The 22,477-nt window shown below is 47.6% G+C and overlaps 2 protein-coding genes across 3 annotated transcripts; one reads left to right on the plus strand and one right to left on the minus strand.

The window, feature by feature from the left end:
• The first annotated feature begins 1,563 nt into the window (after nt 1-1,563).
• Nucleotides 1,564-15,408, plus strand: TMEM9 (transmembrane protein 9). 2 transcript variants are annotated; one of them, XM_032957979.2, is made up of 5 exons: nt 1,564-2,139; nt 3,628-3,719; nt 4,443-4,551; nt 10,023-10,154; nt 10,520-15,408. In XM_032957979.2, the coding sequence occupies exons 1-5, from the start codon at nt 2,068-2,070 to the stop codon at nt 10,682-10,684; spliced, it is 570 nt and encodes a 189-aa protein (XP_032813870.2). In that variant the 5' UTR covers nt 1,564-2,067; the 3' UTR covers nt 10,685-15,408. The 2 variants fall into 2 exon arrangements, with proteins under 2 accessions (XP_032813870.2, XP_032813871.2); XM_032957980.2 differs by having other exon boundaries at nt 1,566-2,139; nt 10,523-15,408.
• Nucleotides 14,821-20,885, minus strand: LOC116944404 (factor in the germline alpha-like). Its single transcript, XM_032957992.2, has 3 exons — nt 20,796-20,885; nt 17,173-17,538; nt 14,821-16,295 (listed from the first exon to the last, which is right to left on the minus strand). The coding sequence occupies exons 2-3, from the start codon at nt 17,368-17,370 to the stop codon at nt 16,119-16,121; spliced, it is 375 nt and encodes a 124-aa protein (XP_032813883.2). The 5' UTR covers nt 17,371-17,538; nt 20,796-20,885; the 3' UTR covers nt 14,821-16,118.
• Between the last annotated feature and the right edge of the window lie 1,592 nt (nt 20,886-22,477).

Below are 22,477 nucleotides of genomic sequence, written 5' to 3' on the forward strand. Positions count from 1 at the left end.
GCGTGTGTGAGGGAAATAAGATGAGGGGGGTGAGGGAATGATTTGAAAGGACTGTAAGTCCGAGAGAGGGAAGATGCAAGGACTAAATTGTGAGACGCGGAAGGGAGTTGAACGTGGAACTGAACCCCCCCAAATTGGTCCTAGAGGAGTTGAACGTGGAACTGAACCCCCCCAAATTGGTCCTAGAGGAGTTGAACGTGGAACTGAACCCCCCCAAATTGGTCCGAGAGGAGTTGAACGTGGAACTGAACCCCCCCAAATTGGTCCTAGGAGTTGAACGTGGAACTGAACCCCCCAAAATTGGTCCTAGAGGAGTTGAACGTGGAACTGAACCCCCCCAAAATTGGTCCTAGAGGAGTTAAACGTGGAACTGAACCCCCCCCCAAATTGGTCCTAGAGGAGTTGAAAGTGGAACTGAACCCCCCCAAAATTGGTCCTAGAGGAGTTGAACGTGGAACTGAACCCCCCCAAAATTGGTCCTAGAGGAGTTGAACGTGGAACTGAACCCCCCCAAATTGGTCCTAGAGGAGTTGAACGTGGAACTGAACCCCCCCAAAATTGGTCCTAGAGGAGTTGAACGTGGAACTGAACCCCCCCAAAATTGGTCCTAGAGGAGTTGAACGTGGAACTGAACCCCCCCAAAATTGGTCCTAGAGGAGTTGAACGTGGAACTGAACCCCCCCAAAATTGGTCCTAGAGGAGTTGAACGTGGAACTGAACCCCCCCAAAATTGGTCCTAGAGGAGTTAAACGTGGAACTGAACCCCCCCAAAATTGGTCCTAGAACGGAAGAAATAAACCCCAACAACCTCGGGCTCTTGGCACGAGAACGCGTTGGCGATGCCAATTCGGCTCCTTGGGTGCCGATATAGCAACTCTGAACGATGCTGTGGGGTCTGTACATCGGTGCACTTTTTGAGACCCACAGATTCGTTGCAATAATCTCGCGAAATCCTATAACGCGAAATCCTAAACGGAAATACAAAGCGCCCAATTCAAAGCGCATAATTGAGATGCTATTATCCTGATTGCAGCCATAGATCCCAAATTGCAACCTTAGATCGCAATAAGGCCCTTATATCCTGTAAAAGTATCCTTTATTATAAATACAAACTTATTTTAGCTTAAACACGAACCCTGCGCCCCCGTCCATTTTATTTCGAGATAGAGAATCGAAGTTGGGGAATCTAATACTCGAGCGTTGGTTTCGATTCCTTGGACGATACAACCTGAGGACCCCCGGGAAGATTCCAGAAATAGGTGTCCGCCGCGATCGAATGCATGCGCCTGTTTGAAATAAAATAGACAAAACTGCGCTGGCAATTCACAAAAACGATCGCCCCCTCCTTTTATTGTCTAGCATAATCGGCAGGACGAGTGAACAATATGGAAAGTGCACTCTGCAAGTGCACTCTGCACTTTCCATATTGCAAATTACCAATAAGTGAAGAAAAAAACACGGCTCATGAATAAACATGAGGACGTCCCAGCCAATAGGGACATCGCATGGGCGGGGCTTTAATGTGGTTCACCCGCTGATTAATATTCATGATGCGATTCTCTCGAGAATGTCACAAAAGCAAAGTTTGTGTGGAATAATAGCCATTTTCTATACTTTTGAGGCATGAGCAGTTAGAAAATAACACTTACTACCCAGGGACAAAAATCGTGTTACATCGTGTTATCAGAGCAGATTTTTTTTGTTTGCATGTTCACCACAAGTACGTGTGGTTAATGCAGACCATGATTCCTTGATTAATGCAGACAGGATTCCTTGAAAAAGGATTATGAAAAAGGATTGTTTGGTGTTTTACCATCTTAACACCTGATTTATTGCCAGAAAGGGTAAAACATTGTTATAGCCGTTGACTTAAACGTTGATAATTAAACCGCGGTGCAGAAGGCGGATGACGTCACCCTCCGGATGGCACCGCGGGGATTGCGCAATCGCGGTGACGTCAGCGAGACGTGGCCAATCAGCGCTGGCCTCGGGACGGCTATCCCCGAGCGCCGCGGCCCAGTAGATTTTTTAATAGAAACGCCGAAATAAATTAACAAAGCGATCGCGATGGTGCTCAGGCTGTTTACAGTCGCAGTCGCGCTCACATTCTTTGTGCTCGTCACGTCGGACGACTCGAAAGTGAGTTGTGTTGGTCTCTTTTTGTTTCCCCCCACCCCACACCCCATCTTCCCTGGACCGAGCCATACGCATTTTCCTGGTCGCTTGGCCGAGAAATGCGAGGGGGCACCCCGTGGCCGGATCCGGGCGAAGGTGTAGGCTTCGGCCTAAGGGAGTCGATGGTTTCTCTCCTCGTTCAATTGCAGCCAAAGTTAACTTAAATTAAAGCGCAACCTAAGCAAACAATACGTATCGGACGGGAAAGTATCTTGTATGTGATTCCCGGGATGTCAAACGGCGGGTTTGGATTATTTATTAGTGATACAAATCGACCCTACGAATGTGTGCATACACTTCACAGGCGCGCGTCTACGCATTTGTTTATGCTCTTAGTACGTCGATATTGCAATGGTGTGGAACGATAGTTTTCGTTAATTGGCAGGTCGGTACGCCTAAGATTTTGCGTTAGTGAGCTTTGGTAACGATGAGACTGATATTTTTTTTAACTAGGTCATGTGATGTCGGGCAAGTCGCCTTTTCTCGTTCACCGGTCATTGCCGGAGATTCTCTGTTCGGCATTGTTGGTGCTACGTGGTGACTTTACCGAAAGAACCAAGAATATGAATCCCTGCAGTCACCGCAGCTTTACATCGAAATTGTTGGTGCTGTTGATGGATTGTCAATGGCCCGTGGTGAGCCCCTGATGAAGAGACCTTCGAGCTAAGATTAAAGATGTCGTTAGAGACACGAAGCCGTTGATGGCACCACACCTTGCCAGCCCTCTGCCAAATCAGAATATTTGTAATGGAAGAATCCGATAAGCTATAAAGATATATTTTTTTTACAGATGTCCAGTAGGGGTTGGTAAGAACGGTACAGCAACAAACAGTACAAAAGCATGATAGTAGTGCAGAGTACGAGAAAGGTAAACAAATCACCAAAACACACAAATTCAACTAAACCATCCCCATCCTACCAGGCAAAGCCCACTGAGGTATTAACTTATTTTTCAGAAGCGACCTGGCCACAATTGATAGCTCAACAAAGTGGCCCATTATTTGGACATTTATAGCACCTAAATAATCTAAATAATCTCAATGCATGTTTCTAAATGTGGAGGGAAAAACCGGAGGACTCGGCAAATGTGTAGCCCTGCAATATTTTGCTAACACCAACTGCTGGCGGAAGTGTATCCATTAGAGGGAGCTCTTGATGCTGTCCTACTCTCCCACGCGGGCCCATCCGTCTTGAGTAGAGGTGGGAGTACCCAGATCCTTTGATCCAAATGTACTGAAAAATCGTAAGCGACCGCCCAGAATTGTGAAAAGCGAAGTATATGTTCTTTTTTTTGTTTGTAGACGGCGTCTTGTAAAGGTGCCGGTGCGTTGTTTTTTGCGCCGACGTGGTGTGTGGTGATAGGGTTATGGCCGGCTTTGCTGGATGACATTGTCGATGTTGTGGAGAGATAGCAGAGGTTTGCGAGCCATGACCTGCGATGCTTTCTCCCAGAAATCTGAAGACGCGCGATGCAAGTGCATCTGTCCCCAGTACAAGGCCTTTGCCGGAAAGGTCTACACCAACAATGTGCCGCAGAAAGACTGGTGAGACTGGTGGCAAATTGCCACGGATCGGTTGAACTGCGCAGACTGACCCAAGTGATTGACTGCGCTGCAGCTGAATACAATAATACATAGCTAATCTGATTTTGAATATTATTTCTTAATCCAGAAAATTATCGTAAGTCTGAAGACTTATTTAGGGAGGGGATCCTACGCTGTGATGTATTGTTTTTGTAATTTCACAGTAATGTTGTGATTGTGCCGTCGGTGTCATATGATACAAATAATCCATTCGGATCTCTCCCAGAGCAGTGCATCCTTCATGTTTGAGAACAGCCCACGGAAGCAGATGCCACAGATCTACTTTCGTCAATAACACAGATCTACTTTCGTCAATAACACAGCCTTTAAAGGAAAAATATATAATGGGTGACATTTCATTCAGACAATGGTCCTTGGTAGCGTGAATATATTATGTAAGTAATTAAATTTTGCACACAGCCAGTTCACACAGAATATATACTAGCTGTAAGAGTTGCAAATGTTGTGCAAGTGTTTCAATTATCTTTTATTTGCAATTAGCGCCATATTGTCGTGTGTCTTGGAGATTGTTGCCTGTTGAAGCGGCTGTGTCTGAATGAGAGTGTGCATGTTTACTAGTTTACTCTTAGAACAGTTAAATTGTTATCATTTTTGGCCTGTAGCTCGCTAAAAACTGCATTGTGTCTGTGTCCACGTGTTTGTTTCGCACGCGCGTGTGTGCAGTGACTGCCTGCATGTGGTGAAACCCATGCCAGTGCCGGGGAGCGATGTGGAGGCATACTGCCTGCGCTGCGAGTGCAAGTACGAGGAGCGCAGCACTGTCACCATCAAGGTGCGGCTAGCTGAGCCAACCGGAGTTGTGCGCTAACCACTTACACGTGTGTGTGTGTGTGCACGAGCATGCACCTGTCGGGTGTGGTGCTGGCCATCCACCCCCTCGTGTACCTTGCCAGCCTTCATAGGTGTTTGCTAACAGCACTTGGCTGCCCCAACAGTCTTTTAAGGCTATATGGGGGATCTTTGTCTTTGTGCACCGGTTAGCGTACTGCACTATGAACCTGGCAACCCGAGTTCGATTTCTGCTCATGGCCAACATCAGTGACGAATATCTGAACCGGTCCTGTGCCTCCTCAAAGTAAGCTCATTTTTAATTGAGTAACGCGCACTATTTTGACCCCAATATGTGCTCCCTAACGTCACTTGCCCCTACAGTGTACATTGCTCTAAAAAGGATATTTCTATTCTTAGTTTTTTCGGTAAAGTCACGTTGAAGAGAAACAACAAAATAACAAAATATATATAAAACAATAAAAAATTCTCACGACGTTTCGACCATAACTCAAACGGTCATCATCAGGTGTGTCGGTTTGCATAAATTTATTTTGAAAACGGCATATTTATTTATATATATATATAAAAAAATAACGTTTGCGTCACGCGCAACGATTGGCAGTTTGCCAGGACTAGTCCATCTATTTTTTGAAAAGAGGAGGGGGGAGACGAAATTTGTTTTTATGTATGCTGTCTGAAAGCCACTGTAAGCGTGAACAATCAATCAAGAACTGAAATGATTTATCAAATCTTTCCAATGATTGCTAAGATAGAATCCATCTTCTCGGTTGAAATTGTCTCTGTGCTTGTATATGTGGATAGCCTCATGAACGAATCTCTCATGGAAGCCAGATGGCTTACAAAGAACCTCCGTCTTGGAAAAGTCAATGGCATGTGAGCCTACTGAATTAGAACAATGATCTGCTACGGCCGAGGTGTTGGTCCTACCGTGTTTAAGGTCTGCTTTATGTTCACGAATGCGGTCCGAGATATGGCGTTTGGTTTCTCCAATGTAACTACTACCACAGAGGCAACTTAGTTTGTAGACACCAGGGTATTGTATGTCCGGAATCACATCTTTTACAGACGGAACCAGATCACGGATTTTATGTAATGTGTTGAAACGGACCTGGATCTTGTGTTTATTCAAGATTTTGGAGATCTTTTTTGTGATCCCAGCAATGTAGGGTAAAGTGATGGTTTTGAAAGGCTCCTCAAGAGGGTTTTTCTTCATGGTTTGAGTGATAGCTTTGCGGATTGTATAGTCGGAGTAACCATTAGCCCTAAGAGCTTGGTGTACGTGCTTGAGTTCACTGCTTATGTGTTCCTGGTCGGATATGCATTGGGCTCTATGATACAGAGTCTTGATGAGAGAATTCTTCTGTGATGGATGGTGGTGGGAATCCGGTTTCAGATAAGCATCCGTATGGGTAGCTTTCCTGTAGACAGAGTGGCTCATTGAACCATCAGGTCTCTTTTTAATTAGGACATCCAAAAAAGGTATCTTGCCATCTATTTCGACTTCCATGGTAAATCTGATGGCTGGGTGTATGGAATTGATGTGGTCGAAGAATTGGTCTAGAGCAGGCCGGCCATGTGGCCAGATGACAAAAGTGTCATCCACGTACCTCTTCCATAAGGTTGGGCGCAGAGTGGCAGTCTGGATGGCGTCAGTCTCAAATTTCTCCATGAAAATGTTAGCTATAACTGGAGAAAGGGGGGAGCCCATTGGGGTGCCCTCAGTTTGTTTGTAGAAAGTTCCATTCCAAGTGAAGTATGTATTGGTTAAACAGTGTCTCACCAGGGGGGGTACCTCAGTGTTTAGTCCTTGATGAACCAAGTCTTCAATGATTGCAATGGTGTCAGGTACAGGAACCTTGGTGAATAAGGAAACTACATCAAAACTGACAAGCAGGTCGTCTGGGGACAGGGAAATACGCTTGATTGTTGATACCAGGTGAGTAGAATTTTGTACCGCAGAGGTGGTTTTTCCAGTGAAAGGACGCAGGATTTCAGACAAAAAACGAGCTAGTTTGTAGGTGGGGGAGCTGATAGTAGAGACTATGGGACGAAGAGGTGTATCAACTTTATGTATTTTTGGTAAGCCGTATAATCTTGGTGGCCTGGCAGCAGAAGGTTTCAACGAAAACTGTTTAGATTGATCAATTAATGCGGTTGAATCAGAAATTATTTTGTTGGTTTGTGTGACGAGGCTGTTGGTGGGATCTCTTTTTATTTTTGTATAACTACCATCGTCGAGTAATTCTTTAATTTTGTTGTTGTATTCTATTTTATCCATGATAACAGTAGCGTTGCCTTTGTCAGCTGAGAGAACTACAATATCATTCCTCTTTTTTTATTTATATAATTCAAAACGCTCATCTTTGCTGAGGTTGCTAGCTGGCATCTTAGCGTTTTTGAGGGTTGCAGCGATTTCAGATCTTGCTACGTCTGCAGCGATGTGACCCAGGCCCCTGAGAGCAACGTCTACTTGGGCAATTATATCATTAACTGGTATGTGTTTAGGTGTGACTGCAAAGTTTAGACCTTTAGCTAAAACGGATTTCAGACCATCGGAAATAGAACTGTTACTGCGATTAATTACGACTTTATTAACGTCTAACTTTTTGGTGTATGGGTCTGGTCTTTTGTTGAAGAGGAGGTTAAATTTGGAAATCAGGTTTTCCTTACATTTGGTCGACATAGTAGCAGCTGAAGAGGCAGTCATATTGTCTACATGTTCCCAATCCGATGTGGACATTATTGCCGTCAATGATAAGTGTGATTTGTAGAGTGTCTTGTCTAACTGATCTAGTTCTGTGCGTATAAGTCTGATTTTTTCTGAGATAAGAGCTAAGCTAGTTTTGAAAAGAATTCGTTTCGCATTAGAAGAAGTTACAGTAGCAGAGGTGAGTGTAAATGCGATTGGTATTACCCCAGAGTCGCGGCATCTCTTCAGGAAGGTGAGAGACTCGATCAGCTGAGCTTTCTTATCCCGGAGTTTGTTGAACGATCTTAAAGTTATGTGAAAACCCTCCCCGTAGAGGCGATTAAATTTTGATTTAAAGCTTTCGTGACTGCAGTAATTCATATTCTTAGTTTTTTCGGTAAAGTCACGTTGAAGAGAAACAACAAAATAACAAAATATATATAAAACAATAAAAAATTCTCACGACGTTTCGACCATAACTCAAACGGTCATCATCAGGTGTGTCGGTTCCTGTACCTGACACCATTGCAATCATTGAAGACTTGGTTCATCAAGGACTAAACACTGAGGTACCCCCCCTGGTGAGACACTGTTTAACCAATACATACTTCACTTGGAATGGAACTTTCTACAAACAAACTGAGGGCACCCCAATGGGCTCCCCCCTTTCTCCAGTTATAGCTAACATTTTCATGGAGAAATTTGAGACTGACGCCATCCAGACTGCCACTCTGCGCCCAACCTTATGGAAGAGGTACGTGGATGACACTTTTGTCATCTGGCCACATGGCCGGCCTGCTCTAGACCAATTCTTCGACCACATCAATTCCATACACCCAGCCATCAGATTTACCATGGAAGTCGAAATAGATGGCAAGATACCTTTTTTGGATGTCCTAATTAAAAAGAGACCTGATGGTTCAATGAGCCACTCTGTCTACAGGAAAGCTACCCATACGGATGCTTATCTGAAACCGGATTCCCACCACCATCCATCACAGAAGAATTCTCTCATCAAGACTCTGTATCATAGAGCCCAATGCATATCCGACCAGGAACACATAAGCAGTGAACTCAAGCACGTACACCAAGCTCTTAGGGCTAATGGTTACTCCGACTATACAATCCGCAAAGCTATCACTCAAACCATGAAGAAAAACCCTCTTGAGGAGCCTTTCAAAACCATCACTTTACCCTACATTGCTGGGATCACAAAAAAGATCTCCAAAATCTTGAATAAACACAAGATCCAGGTCCGTTTCAACACATTACATAAAATCCGTGATCTGGTTCCGTCTGTAAAAGATGTGATTCCGGACATACAATACCCTGGTGTCTACAAACTAAGTTGCCTCTGTGGTAGTAGTTACATTGGAGAAACCAAACGCCATATCTCGGACCGCATTCGTGAACATAAAGCAGACCTTAAACACGGTAGGACCAACACCTCGGCCGTAGCAGATCATTGTTCTAATTCAGTAGGCTCACATGCCATTGACTTTTCCAAGACGGAGGTTCTTTGTAAGCCATCTGGCTTCCATGAGAGATTCGTTCATGAGGCTATCCACATATACAAGCACAGAGACAATTTCAACCGAGAAGATGGATTCTATCTTAGCAATCATTGGAAAGATTTGATAAATCATTTCAGTTCTTGATTGATTGTTCACGCTTACAGTGGCTTTCAGACAGCATACATAAAAACAAATTTCGTCTCCCCCCTCCTCTTTTCAAAAAATAGATGGACTAGTCCTGGCAAACTGCCAATCGTTGCGCGTGACGCAAACGTTATTTTTTTAATATATAAATAAATAAATAAATATGCCGTTTTCAAAATAAATTTATGCAAACCGACACACCTGATGATGACCGTTTGAGTTATGGTCGAAACGTCGTGAGAATTTTTTATTGTTTTATATATATTTTGTTATTTTGTTGTTTCTCTTCAACGTGACTTTACCGAAAAAACTAAGAATATGAATTACTGCAGTCACGAAAGCTTTAAATCAAAATTTAAGGATATTTCTATTTATAGGCAGTGTGTATAACGGATGTGTGCAATTGGTGCGGGAGTGTGAAGTGCATGTGTATGTATAAAATGTATGTGTATGTGTGCTTTTGCTTGTGTGCATCTCTTAGACACGTTCATGAGTGTTGCAAGACTATCACAAAGTTGCATATCTCTCAACCCATACGGTTTACTCGTATTCTTGTCCAGAGAAATTGAGTTCTGAGGTCCATACGGCATACAGCCATTTCAATACGGGCAAAAAAATACTTGTGTTTCTCCATTGTGATGGGAGTTTTTATGATGAACTTTGAGATTTATAAGGGCACGGGGTGACCAATAAGGTATAAATTGGTATGTAATAAGGTAGGCACTTGATAAGGGGTTGACAGGTATGGAGTTGCTATGTTGCACAGATGAGTAGTATTGTCTAAAGTAATTTCACAGTAAAGGGAAATTTCTGCTGAGGTTTTACCATATTAGATCACTTGGCAGTTATTTTCACATATTTGAACCGTGACTCCAACAAACGTGGCCATTATTTTTTATAACGTCACGGGGACCTTTAACGTCCGCTTCCAAGCAGACGATGCCTTATATTGTTCGTGGTTAATTCAAGCGCAGTATTAACCAGGGTGACCACTGGGTTCACAGTGCAAATTTCTGCAACAAGTGTCAAATGCGCCACCACACGCGGCGATGTCACCACCCCCATATATACGCGTGTGTGTCTTTGACACAAACGCACGTGCAGGTCACAATCATTATCTACCTGACCATTGTGGGCGCCCTGCTGGTCTACATGGCCTTCCTCATGCTGGTGGACCCGCTTATCCGCAAGTCGGATGCCCACGCGCCGGCGCTGCACGCCGAGACGGACACCGAGGTGACCCTATCCACACGACCACTGCAACGGCACCACCACGCACCACGCGAGGAAACGGCACACTTCACCGACTGCCCATTTGCACCCCATTGTTGCCACACAGCTGTTACCAACCGCTTCATCTTATTTGTGCAGCTGTTCAAAAGAATTTGTCCTTTTTCCCCCAATTCTGTTGAAATTGTGTTCCCGTGCAGCTGTTGCATCAGTATAGTGCGACAGGACAGGCGTAGAACCCTTCGATGATGGGGCCGCCCGGCCCTTCTCGCCAAATATTTGTTGTTTTTGGGCGATTGCTTCTTCCTTTTAACCACTTTTCTCTCCCTCCTTTCCCCTTCTCTGCCTCCCCCTCTCCCGTGTCGACACAGCAGGAACCGCGCTCGTTTGCGTACGACCGCATGTCGGCGGGCTTGGGGTCGCGGGGTCGCGCCGGAACCGTGCTGGAGCGCGTGGAGGGAGCACAGGAGCGCTGGAAGCGGCAGGTGCAGGAGCAGCGGCGCACCGTCTTCGACCGACACAATCTACTCAGCTAAGGTGGCGGCGGTGACGGTGGTGTCGACGGTGGCAGCGGTGACGATGCCGGTGGCGGCAGCAGCAGCAGCAGCAGCAAGCGGTTAAAACACATGGCGAGCGAAGGTTGATTGAGTACATGCAGCTGACGCAGCAGCAGGAGAGTGATACATCTAATAATCGTATAGACAGAATCTGCCGATGGCTGACTGCTTCTCTCTATAAAATAAATGTTGACTGTTTCAGTACAGCATCTTGAGACGCGCTTGTATTAGGATTCTAATATACAATTTTAATTAAATCTATTAAGAGTCTTCCCCTAAGCGTAGCCAGATCTCACCTGGAAGAGAGGTTATGATATACTGTGAAGGTCAAAGAGGTCCACCACTATCTGGATTTTTAGGTATTCTCTTTTCGTAGGTAATCTGTGAGTGCCACTACAATGTCACGCATGGTAACTTGCCCTCCTCTATCCTCTGCACATGTCCCACCCATTCCTTACCATGTCTACATATTCCTGTTATAACTATACCTCGTTCTATTTGGGGACTAACAAGTAGCTTACCCTAACCTGCCATAAAAATCCCAGCATTCTCCGCATGCAGCTGCCGTCTCTTCAAACGCAAAAACCCGACTAGTTCTCCGTCTCAAAGAATAACTAATATTACTCCTGCTTTAATTACATCCCTTGGTCAGTGGGAAAACTTGCACCCCAACGGCTGCTTATTTAACACCGATTTGTGCAGCCAGAGTTATGCAGGGCACTTTTGATATCTCGTTCAGGAGATTAATCACTCTCGTCGGTTCACAAATCCCAAAGCTTTGTACTCAAAATGCGGAGCAACATCACACTTCAAAGGAATTGGCAACTTCAAAGCTGTATTTCAACTTCAAAGCTCACGCCCTCGCCTAAATGGCATGGGGCCCCATTAATGCAGGTGTGCTGCCATGTTGCCGTGCGCCCTGTGTGTGATGTACTTTGCAGCAGTCTGCCGGGCATCTTTAATGTCTGCCAAAGGGGTTGAAGCGACTGGAGGGCACGATTGGGGTTGGGGGGGGGGGGCAAGTGTAGGAGCGAATGGATTTGTGCACCGCCACAGCCGCCAAACATTTTCCTCCTCCCTTACAGCTTTGTCATCCTTCCGGAGACAGTGGACTGGGCCCCAGCCATGCAAATGTGGAATTCCTGCCGCCTCGCTCGGGTGCATCCATCAGAGATGTACAGAGCTCCATTTTACAGGGACTCCTCTACTTACAAACGAGTTAGGTTCCAGATGTCTGTTCGTAAGTCAATTTTTTCGTAAGTCCAACTTTACTCCTGTCGATTCCAAACATGTTGTACGGCATGTACACTAAACACAGGAAATGGCTTTAATTGTTGTAAATCTCCTGTAGATGTTACTATGTTCTTCATGTTCTGCAGATGTAGATGCCACTGGTTCTTCATGTTCTTTCAGATGTAGATTCCAGCACCGCCATCTGTTGTACAGAGGTTGAACTTACGAATCTATGTCCGAACAGGCAACTGGACATATGTACAGGTTTGTTCGTGTCTCTGAAAGTTTGTAAGTCAACTGTTCGTAAGTAGAGGAGTCCCTGTACTTGTATTTATCCCAGGATTACGTTGTAAGCAGCAGAGGGCAGTGCAGCAACAAATCCATTTTACTGTACTCTCACATCTATGAACCCTTCCATCACCAAGCCATTCTTCACATTGTGGTGAAGTATGGCCGTAACGGTGCGGGGAAGCCCTCAGTAAGCAGTGGATTGACAAGCACGGCTGCACGTGTACAACATTATTTCTTATCTTGAATGAGGATTGTCCAGCGATCATCTCTCTGTTGGTGGCCATGAGCCAGTGATGAAATTTCCTTATTTTCATGGCAGGGGACCCAGACCCTCTTAGGAAATCCACATTGACTTTTCACAAAGTGGTCCTAATTTTAATGGCCTCGGATCAATGATTGATTACATTATAAACTCTAATGTAGAAGCAGAATGAATAATACACACATAAACTCTCCACGTGCACCAGACAGTGTTTTATAGTCCGCTGATGGCATTTAGAGTTGAACACGTTTTGTTCGCAATTAAGTGCCATTCTCTATCCACTGCTTGGCAAAAGGTACCAGAGACCACTTCCTAGACATCATACACAGCTGGACACAAAGACATAACACCGACACACACAGACCCACAGATGCACACACACGGACAATTAAAGACATACCTAGAGACAGACGCACACATATAGAGGCACACTGATACACTTAATGGTCTCACGTTGACGCTTGTAAAACACATTTGCTCTTCTTATTTGCTTAACGAGTTTGTCTTAGGCGAATATTTCGATACCTGCTTGTGTGGGACTGAACATTGTATATGTTAGTATTTTAGTATTCAAAAGGTAAGGCACCACACTGGTGCACGATCTTGGTTTAGAATTCATTGTTTGTGCACTCCGTTATTTAATTATTATTTGTTTACTTATTGTCTGAAAGGTGATTACACCAAATCTGTGAAACCTGCTAAAAGTGACGCTGATTGTCATGTGAATATATTAATCGTCCACGATGATCGAACTACTGCTTGATGATGGACTCCCCAAGCCGTAGCCGTCTCTCACAAATCCCACGGTGTAATAATCCACCTAGCACCTGCTACATGAGCTGGTTTCACAGCTCTATCTCCGCAGTGGACGTCGCACGCTCCCGCCTCCCTTGGCTGCCGTGCCTTTAGTCCCGATTCCGTTGGCCAACCGTCCCTTTTGAAGCGACGGGTGCCCTGGCTAAAAAGCGCATCCCTGCTTAATCAACCGTGGTGCTGTTCTCAGCTCTGCCGGACCATTTGGTGGAAATTCCACATTTACTAATGGCTGGTGCCAGGACTCCCATAGAACGACTGCGGTTGAGTTCTGGCAAAGGCTTGCCTAAAGTCCGCACAGCAGGATTTCAACTTTAGTAGTCCGTATCATTACGCAACTGGTCATGTGGCATTTCAACCGGGCACGGTGTCATAAAAAAAAAACTTGATTAATTTGACGAGTTGCTTTAAATGAGTCTCTTGGAGTAAGCTGTAGCCAATATACTTTAGCCAAAGGACTCTTAAATAAGCTGTAGACTTTGCAATTTTCTCAAATTTTTTTTTGCAATTTGGAAATCTAATTGCCAGGACTGGTTTGTAAGTGCTGTGCGTTACTTATTAATGAATGCATAGAAAGGAAGTCAATCAATTGTCTTAAAGGCCACAACATCCTTCTCCACTCCCTTGTTAATTGAAGAACGAGCATCAATAGGCGTTTGTTTTTAAGTAAGGGTGGTGGTTAGGGGGGGGGGGATGACATGGTTATCTCACTTAGGTGCAATGTGCTAGTAATATAATTTAGTACATTTGGTATTCGCGCCATTCTAACAAGGCTATTATGAAGGGAAGTGCTATGTTGAACGCCTTTGTCTGCGGTAGTTTTTAACAGTAAAAGGGTGATGTTGCTGTGTAAATCCGATTTGAGTAATACAAATTAAATTGGAAACTGGACCATGGCACACATGTTTATACGTACGTGTATGGTGAACTTCTTTCGCACAGTATGTAGCCAATCGTGCTGATAGGATGTGTGGCACTGGCCATCCATCATGTGACAGATTGTTCCCGTTACAATCAATCCAGCTGCAGTCAACTAGGGCAGCCTTCTGGATTGAAACCGCGAACCTCTAGAACATTTATCCCAGAGTCTCTTGGACTTTTCGTTAATTGGCAATTGCTCTTTGGAGGCAATTAGTCGACTGGTCGTCGTCCTTTTGAGTGGATTGGTCCCTGGCATAGAAATATGGAATTTCCAACCATTGGCTCGGTGGGGGTGGGGGCACCCCCTCCTTTGTGGCTCTGAGCGGGGAGACGCTTCAACTTGTTTTGCGAATCGCATCTCTCAAATGTAAACTTTAATGTTAACTAATTCCACGTGTTAATTTATCGACTTGCGTGTGCAATTTAAATGGTTCAAGCGAGGAATGTGATTCACCGTCTTGTGATTATACACACAACAAAATAAAAACTTTAAAGCAATTAAAAAAAGTGTACAAATGTTGTGTATTGCAGCGGTGGATGAGTAAGAGGCGTGTAACGCTCGAATGTGTAACGTCAATTCTTATGGCTCGTGATATGCGCATAGGTTTTTTTTATTTAGCAATTGTTCATTTACTATTCGGACAAATTTGTACGACAGCAAGTGTGCGACTGGAATGACAGATTATACGAATGGAACATTACAGAATAAAAATGAGGCAGGTAGAAGTTACACGACAAATTATATAGTTGTAGAAACTTTAGCTGATGTGTATTAAGTCTGTCTTGACACCATCCGCACACAAAACCAGACACCACGCAAATTTGAGAATAGTGTTGAAACCACATTAATGATTGGGGGAAAAAAAAAATCGAGGTTTACTCAAATAACAAATTTAAGGGACACATCTTAAATAACAAACCATAGGACAGTGTCGTGCGCTCAAGTCCAAACGTATCGCGACGGCGCCGGAGCAAAACACAACGGGGCAGCATCGCACACTCAATAGACGTTAAAGATCTCGCCACGGTGCCTACGCCACTTAATGATAGGCTATGGAGCTCAGAGCGAGCGCGAGGGTTTGAGCGTTCTGGCCAACTCCTACCCGGCGAGTAGGGCAGTAGATGTACACATGCGTGCACATGTCATCGTGCTGGATATGCAAAATAAAGGCTTGGCAACGTTTCTGCATGTGGTTTGATTATTTTTTTTGTATTGCTTAATGGAGATCGAGAAGTTTCTGTCTGTCCAACACCGCTCATGTTTAAACATCCGACAGACATCGTTTGAGAGAAAGGCAGTCACTTTGATGTTATCGCATGGACGTGTCGACTGGGGAACCAACGGCTGTCGGATCCGGCGGAGGAAAGGAGGCAATGGCGAGGGTGCGGTGGCACGATTGGCATTGGCCGTCGCGACCTCATGACCTGGCACGCACCTTCGGGCCCCAACCCCGCACCTTCGGGCCCCAACCCCGCACCTTCGGGCCCCAACCCCGTTGCAGGCGACACCTGCGCGTGGACGGGCAACCGCACCACGCAAACTCCAGGGCATCCTCGCAGCAGCAGCGGTGGCGGCTTTTGTCTAGCCATCGAACAAAGATTAATAACCACATCGCGCCCTTTCAGATGCGCTTCTGCAGCCGTCTGGAACACTTACCACGGGAGCTATGCACTTTAAAATGATAATCTAAATTGAAAACCAATTTATTTACAACTTTTTTGTCCTCCCCCACCCCCTGCTCCCGCATCTCCGATTAGCACGGTTGGCATCGCACTTACACGCACCTACATCTACGCACCTGGCTGGGTTGGTGCGCGCGTACGCCATACCCTTCGCCAGATACCCGCGCTACATTTCGAGGTCTGTTAACCACCGCTGCCCTCCCTCCCATGTCACACGCCGCATGGGGAGGAGCTGCATGCCGTGGTGGTTTCCGCCAGCACGGCTTGCAGCAGGCGGATGTAGCGGAGCGTCGCGCGCAGCGTTGTCACACGCGATGGCCGGTGGTGCGCGCAGTCCAGCGGCACCAGGTGACGCAGGAGCAGGAACATGTGGTTCATGTTTCGCACCTGAGGGCACGGACATGCACGGATGGGCACATACGGACATGCTGTCAAGCCAGGGATGGAGCACAAAGTTCCTACCTCGTCCCTGCACCCGATAGCGCTCGGCGTGAAGCGGCAATGAGGGCAATTGATGATCCAGTACTCACCGATTCACTTGAGTCACTCACTGGTGGTCAATCGCCTGATCTCTTCTTTCGCTACGAGCATGGTTTTTGTTCCCGTGAATTTTACACATTCTGCCACCCATGGCAAGGACTCGGGTCTACCAGACTTAACCGTCTCGTGTCACCCCGTACTGCGTTCAACAACCACACTGCAAGTCACGATAACGCGAAGTCGCTCAAAGCACCCACTCGTGGACAGATTAAAGGAATGCGTGGATGCACGGGGAGAGAAATGGACACGTGGGAGGATGGACGCATGGACGGATCAGAGTTTTCAGTTGAATAATTATTTGTTTTATGAGGCGTCCTTGTCACTGGCCATCTCTTCACGTGACTATAAGCGACTTTACATTTTACACCTCAGACATTTGAAAGGGAACCCACCACCTCCCCCAGTGGCAGCTATACTCGTGCAGCACCACGTGACACCTGGCCTGCAGTCGGGCCAGTGGGAAGGAGACTGTCGCTGCGAAGTGCAATCCCAATTGCGATGGGTACAGTGTCAGTGTTTCAAATTTCGCCAATTTAGGCCACGCCGCGTCTGGAACCACAATGGCCTACTCGTTTCACGTGACGTCGCCGCAGTAATCGCTGGCGTGGCCTGCCAGATCCGAACCGAAAATCTCGAACGTGCCACCGCTGGGCCATGTCACACCCCCCCCCGCCCCAAGTTCGATTTTAGTCTGAGTCAACCTAAGGGCATCATGGCCTCTCACCCGGAGCCTCTCGCGTGCGTTCGCGTGGCTCCTCCGAGCGAACACGTCAGCAGTCTCTGTCCTCGGGGAGGCCGATGGGCTCCAGCGGGAGGAGCGCGAGTTGGTGGAGGAGACGGAGGAACCCGTGAGAGTCCTGCAGAGCCCAGCTGGAATCTGAGACTCCTTGAGAACCACGCAGGGCGACCCCTCTTGTTGCATCGGCTGCTGCTGCTGATGGTGGACCTGCTGGCGGAGGAGGACGATGGCGGCGAGACGCGGCAGGGGGCCGTCGCGGAGCTCGCTGCGCTGCACGGCAGAGAAGAGCTCCGGCGCCGGGGTGCGGAACAACCGGGGCACCGGGCTGCCGGGGTGGCCCGGCCCTCGGCGCTGCGGAAGGAGATACACACGGCGAGAGCGACCAGCTACCCCTCCCTCCCCCGATGGGGGGTATATTTATTGGCCTACTCTTCCACGCTGGCTAAAACGACTCGGGAAGAGGTGGCAGCCACCCACGGCTCACCCCACCGCACGCGACCTGCCCCGTTGCGCTTCGACTGCCGCGCCCCAGAGATCGCACCGATCGCGAGTCCGGCGCGCGGACAACGTCGCCGTCGTGGCAAAGTGACCGCAAACAGCGAACACAACACAGTGAACGCCGCCCCTCAACCGGCTGGCCAGGCCAGGGGTGCCCCGAGGGTAGGCCCGGCTCCGAAGGCACCGCGGATCCCAGAGAGCACTGCCGGAGTCTCGCTGGGTCCGCAGAGGTCACGGGTTCCGGAGGGGTCACGGGGCCCCACGGGCTTCGTCTCCCCCGGGAGCCGGCGTGCAGCCGCTCCGTGGCACAGGGGGCGACGGGGCACTGGTGCATCAGACGCGTTCACAAGGCACGTGCCGTGGGTTTTTTTTTTTTTTTACACAGGTCAAGTCGAGGTCAAAGTGATTTGCTGCTCAGGTGAGCGGCGGTCCTCGTGGCCGGTTTCACAGCCCTGAGCCGATGGTGGAAATTCCACATTCCTCTGGCGGGCGCGATCCTTTTCAACTTCCCCCACAAAGTGGTCGTTATTTTATCGACCCTGGAGGACTGGAAAGGCGGCGGGAATTAATCTCCTGAAATGTCGGAGATAGGCGCACACAAATTAAGATACATACACACACGCGCGCGCATTCATTCAATTGCACAACAGATCGGTGAAATAAGTGGTCTTAATGAGGGCCTACTGTGCAATTGAAATTCACCCCGCGATCAAAAGCAACATCTCCCGTGACCTGACCAAAATTGGTTACCGCTCTTAATCCCCAGCAGAGGGCAGCAGTGACTGGGTAAGTTACCGGAGAGCGAAGCCCGCTTGAGTCTGCTGCTGCTGCTGTGGTTGTGATGAAGATGATGATGGGGGTGCTGGTAGGTTGTGCGGTCAGTTACAGAGCCGACTATGAGTGGTGGCGTTAGCCACGTGCTGCACGGGAGCCCCCACACAGAGCGTGGAAGTGGCCACTCCACATATTTGGATTTCCAGGACACTTTGCAGCAGACTATACTGTGCTGATGAGCCCCAATGGCGACGGACCCGATCCAGTAGTTACCCAGCTCGGCATCACTGCTGCTGCTGCTGATCGGCCTGGTCAATGGTCGTTGTCACATTTTGCTCTCAGTGTCTTTTGACGGCCACCTAAGGCAAGAAAGAGGGCCGGAATTCCGTTCTTCGGAACTGCTGATACAGGGATTCCTCTACTTCCGAACGAGTTAGGTTCCAGAGGTCTAAATTTTGATTTAAAGCTTTCGTGACTGCAGGGATTCATATTCTTGGTTCTTTCGGTAAAGTCACGTAGAAGGTAAACAATAAAATAAGAAAAATATAAAACAATAAAATTCTCACGACGTTTCGACTGCAACACAAGCAAACATCATCAGGTGTAAAAACCACAGCAAGAAAATTTGAAAAAAGTGGCGGTTATTTTTAACGTTAGCACCACGGAGAGAGATTTGACAGTTTGTTCAGATAGACGAGTCCATCCATGTTCGGAAAAGAGGAGGGGGGAGACGAAAATTAATGGATGCGGTCTGAAAGCCACCTTAAGCGTGATCAATCAATTAGGACCCGAAATGGTTTATCAGGTCTGTTCGTAAGTCGATGTGTTCCCAAGTCCAAATTTACTCCTGTCCATTACTAACGCGTTGTACGGCGTGTACACTAAACACGAGGAATGTCTTTAAATGTTGTATAATCTCCTGTAGATGTAAATGCCACTGATTCTTCATGATCTGCAGATGTCGATGCTTCCACCACCGCCATCTATTGCACGGCAATTGAACTTACGACTCTCGGTCCGAACAGGAAACTGGACATACGGACAGGTTTGTTAGTATCTCTGAAAGTTCTTAAGTCGAATGCTCGTAAGTAGAAGAGTCCTGTATTGTTTTTTTGCGGAATGCGCAGGGGCTGAGTGCTTCTAACACGTTTCTGTAGGTCGTGTGAAACCACCGAGTGTTTATAATGCTCACCACAAAAAAAACATCATTCGTCTCGTTGTGGAAACAAGCAACAAAAGAGCTAAGCTGGCAATATGCCTCCGCATATCTCTGCCTCCACATAAATATATAACAGTTTTTCTTTTAACACATCCCATCAGCACCACCGTCTGCTGAGGAGTGCGTAATTTAATTGACGTTGGTTCCAACCACCGGTAGGTCAACCTCATGGACCGGTTCCCACGTTCGTGGCCTCATCAGCAGGGCCCGCTTGCGCTGAGCCACCTTGCCGAACCGCTGCTTCCGAATGGAGGACTACTCGCGGAGAGAATCGTGGTGGCTTTCGCGACAGCGGGCGGGGATGGGGGGGGGGGGTGAAGGCGCTCCGTTACCTGTGCGCGTTGTGGAATGGCAAGGCCGTGCGAGGCGTCGCTCGCCGGCACACGGTAGATCACCCTGGCCGGGTGTGCCGGCGGGACGCGCCTGGTGCCTGCCTGGCTCACAGCAGCAGCGCCCAGGGCTTTGACGCCGTGACACAACAACACCCCACTGCTACCACCACCACCACCACCGTCAATACCACTACTACCATAACCACCATCAATACCACAACCACCACTACCAACACCACCACCATCAATACCACAACCACCACTACCAACACCACCACCATCAATACCACAACCACCGCTACTACTACCAACACCACCACCATCAATACCACTTCTACCATAACCACCATTGCCACCATCAATACCACAACCACCACTACCACTACCAACACCACCACCATCAATACCACTTCTACCATAACCACCATCAATACCACCACCAATATCACTACTACCATTACCACCAATGTCATGACCACCACTGCCGCCATAATCAATACCACCACTGCCATCACCACCACTAGTACTTGGAATAAGCCCTACCTGCAGCACACCTGCACGACTCGCAGCGCCCGGGTGGGGCTCACGGGACCGAGTCACACCTGGAGGACTCGGGTCTACCTGCAGCACACCTGTCCAGCGCCTCACGCTAGTCAGATCGACATCCGGGCGAGTGACACCTGAGCAATATGCACCTGGCCGAGTCACCCCCCGTTGATTCATGTCTACCCGAAGCACACCTGTCCGACTCACACCTGGGATATTGACACTTGCGTAACACGCACCCGACAGATTGGCGTCCGACTGCCACACGCCTGACCGCTGCTCTTCGTCGCCTTGCGAGCCGACACCTGCACAAGACGCACCTGCACCGTTCACCTGCGCGCAATGCGCACACAGCCACCGCGCACACGAATGCGTCATCTCCGAATGTGCAACACCCCAGAAACGTTCACCGATCCACTGCTCAATAACATCGCCTCCACTCCTCACGCCAGCACGAGTCTCACCCGTGTCTCTCTGGGCACCTCCGTCTGTTCCGCCGTCTGTACCGCGACCCGCGAGCACACCGCCCGTCTGCCTCGCTTGCAAACGTGGCGAATGCGAGTCCAGCGTCAAATCGCGCACCTGCCTCTCGCCTGCCCACGCCGGCGCCGACACCAGCCGCACACCCGTTGCGAACCCCCAACAATCATGGGCCTTCTGAGAGCCTGGCTGGCACTTAATCACACCTGGCCTATACACAGGCACACCTGGGTGGCATTCGCCCACGCGCGGCTGATACATAGGAACACCTGGGTGGCATTCACCCGCGCGCGGCTGATACATAGGAACGCCTGGAGGGACGCGCAGGAAACTCTGCGGTCGGGAAACTAGCCCGGTGCCAACAACACGTGTCGCCGCACCTGCGCGTCGCCACGTGCTCGAAGCTGCGGCGCCTCCTACTCCTTCTCCTAAGGGCGAAATACCCCAGTTCGAATTCGGAACATTTGCGCTGCCAGGGCACTGCATGGCGATCGTGATGTTGGCACTGTTTGCGGATGATGCTGTCAGAAAGCTACAAGAGCAGTGATGCTGCTGCTGTAGAGGATCGATGCTGCTGATGATTCAACTCATGATGCCACTTAATGCAATCGCAGCGGCAGCTGATGATAATGATGATTGACAAAGATGATGATTATAGTAATCACAAAAAGGGCTCTACGACTCTGGGTGAATACTTTTCTGATTAAATCGCTCCTAACGGCTCGGCATTATACGAAATGTTTCACGTAACCGAAGAGCTGCAGTATTATTACTACTACTTAACGCGGTGTTTTTTTGTTGTTGTTGAAATTAAGAATGATCACATTCTCCAGGAAGTGCGTCTATTAATCTGAATAATACGGCAGAACGCACAGAGTGGGGTGTGCCAGGCGTGCACATCCCACTCGGCTATCTGGAGCTCGCAAATAAACGGCGTAAACTTGAGACGAGAGACCGTCCTTTTGGGGAGGTGACGCTTAACTTTCGGCCCCAACTCCTTACAACATCACCACCTTCATGTCGAGTCCAGTAAACGATAATTATAAATCGTGACTGCAGGAATTCATATTCTTTGGGTCTTTCGGTAAAGTCACGTAGACGGAACAATACAATTATCAAAATAAAAATAACGTGAAAAAATAATACAAATATCACGACGTGTCTATCGCAACACAAGCAATCATCACGAGGTGAAAAAAATATGACGATTGCTTGTGTTGCGATCGAAACGTCGTGATATTTGTATTATTTTTTTTCACGTTAATTTCATTTTTATTATTTTATTGTTCTATCTACGTGACTTTAGCGAAAGACCCAAAGAATATGATCATTATAAACCCCTTCAAACACACACACACGTAGAGTAGTGTACAATTAACATTCCCAATTAATTAGGCTCACTCGTTGTTCAGCCTACCGGCCATGATTAATCAATCAGTGG

The sequence above is a fragment of the Petromyzon marinus genome, chromosome 21 (genome assembly GCF_048934315.1).
Source record: "Petromyzon marinus isolate PM22_M1 ecotype Great Lakes invasive population chromosome 21, UKy_Petmar_22M1.pri1.0, whole genome shotgun sequence".
Taxonomy (NCBI): Eukaryota; Metazoa; Chordata; class Hyperoartia; order Petromyzontiformes; family Petromyzontidae; genus Petromyzon; species Petromyzon marinus.

Bases quoted from the DNA above. Each gene is read 5' to 3' on its own strand.
- LOC116944404 (XM_032957992.2), bottom strand. From the start codon at position 17,370: ATGCAACAAGAGGGGTCGCCCTGCGTGGTTCTCAAGGAGTCTCAGATT. The intron at 16,296-17,172 runs GTGAGAGGCCAT...CCGTGCCCTCAG, and splicing joins ACGCACGCGAGAGGCTCCGG to GTGCGAAACATGAACCACAT.
- TMEM9 (XM_032957979.2), top strand. From the start codon at position 2,068: ATGGTGCTCAGGCTGTTTACAGTCGCAGTCGCGCTCACATTCTTTGTG. The intron at 2,140-3,627 runs GTGAGTTGTGTT...GCTTTCTCCCAG, and splicing joins TCACGTCGGACGACTCGAAA to AAATCTGAAGACGCGCGATG. The intron at 10,155-10,519 runs GTGACCCTATCC...GTGTCGACACAG, and splicing joins ACGCCGAGACGGACACCGAG to CAGGAACCGCGCTCGTTTGC.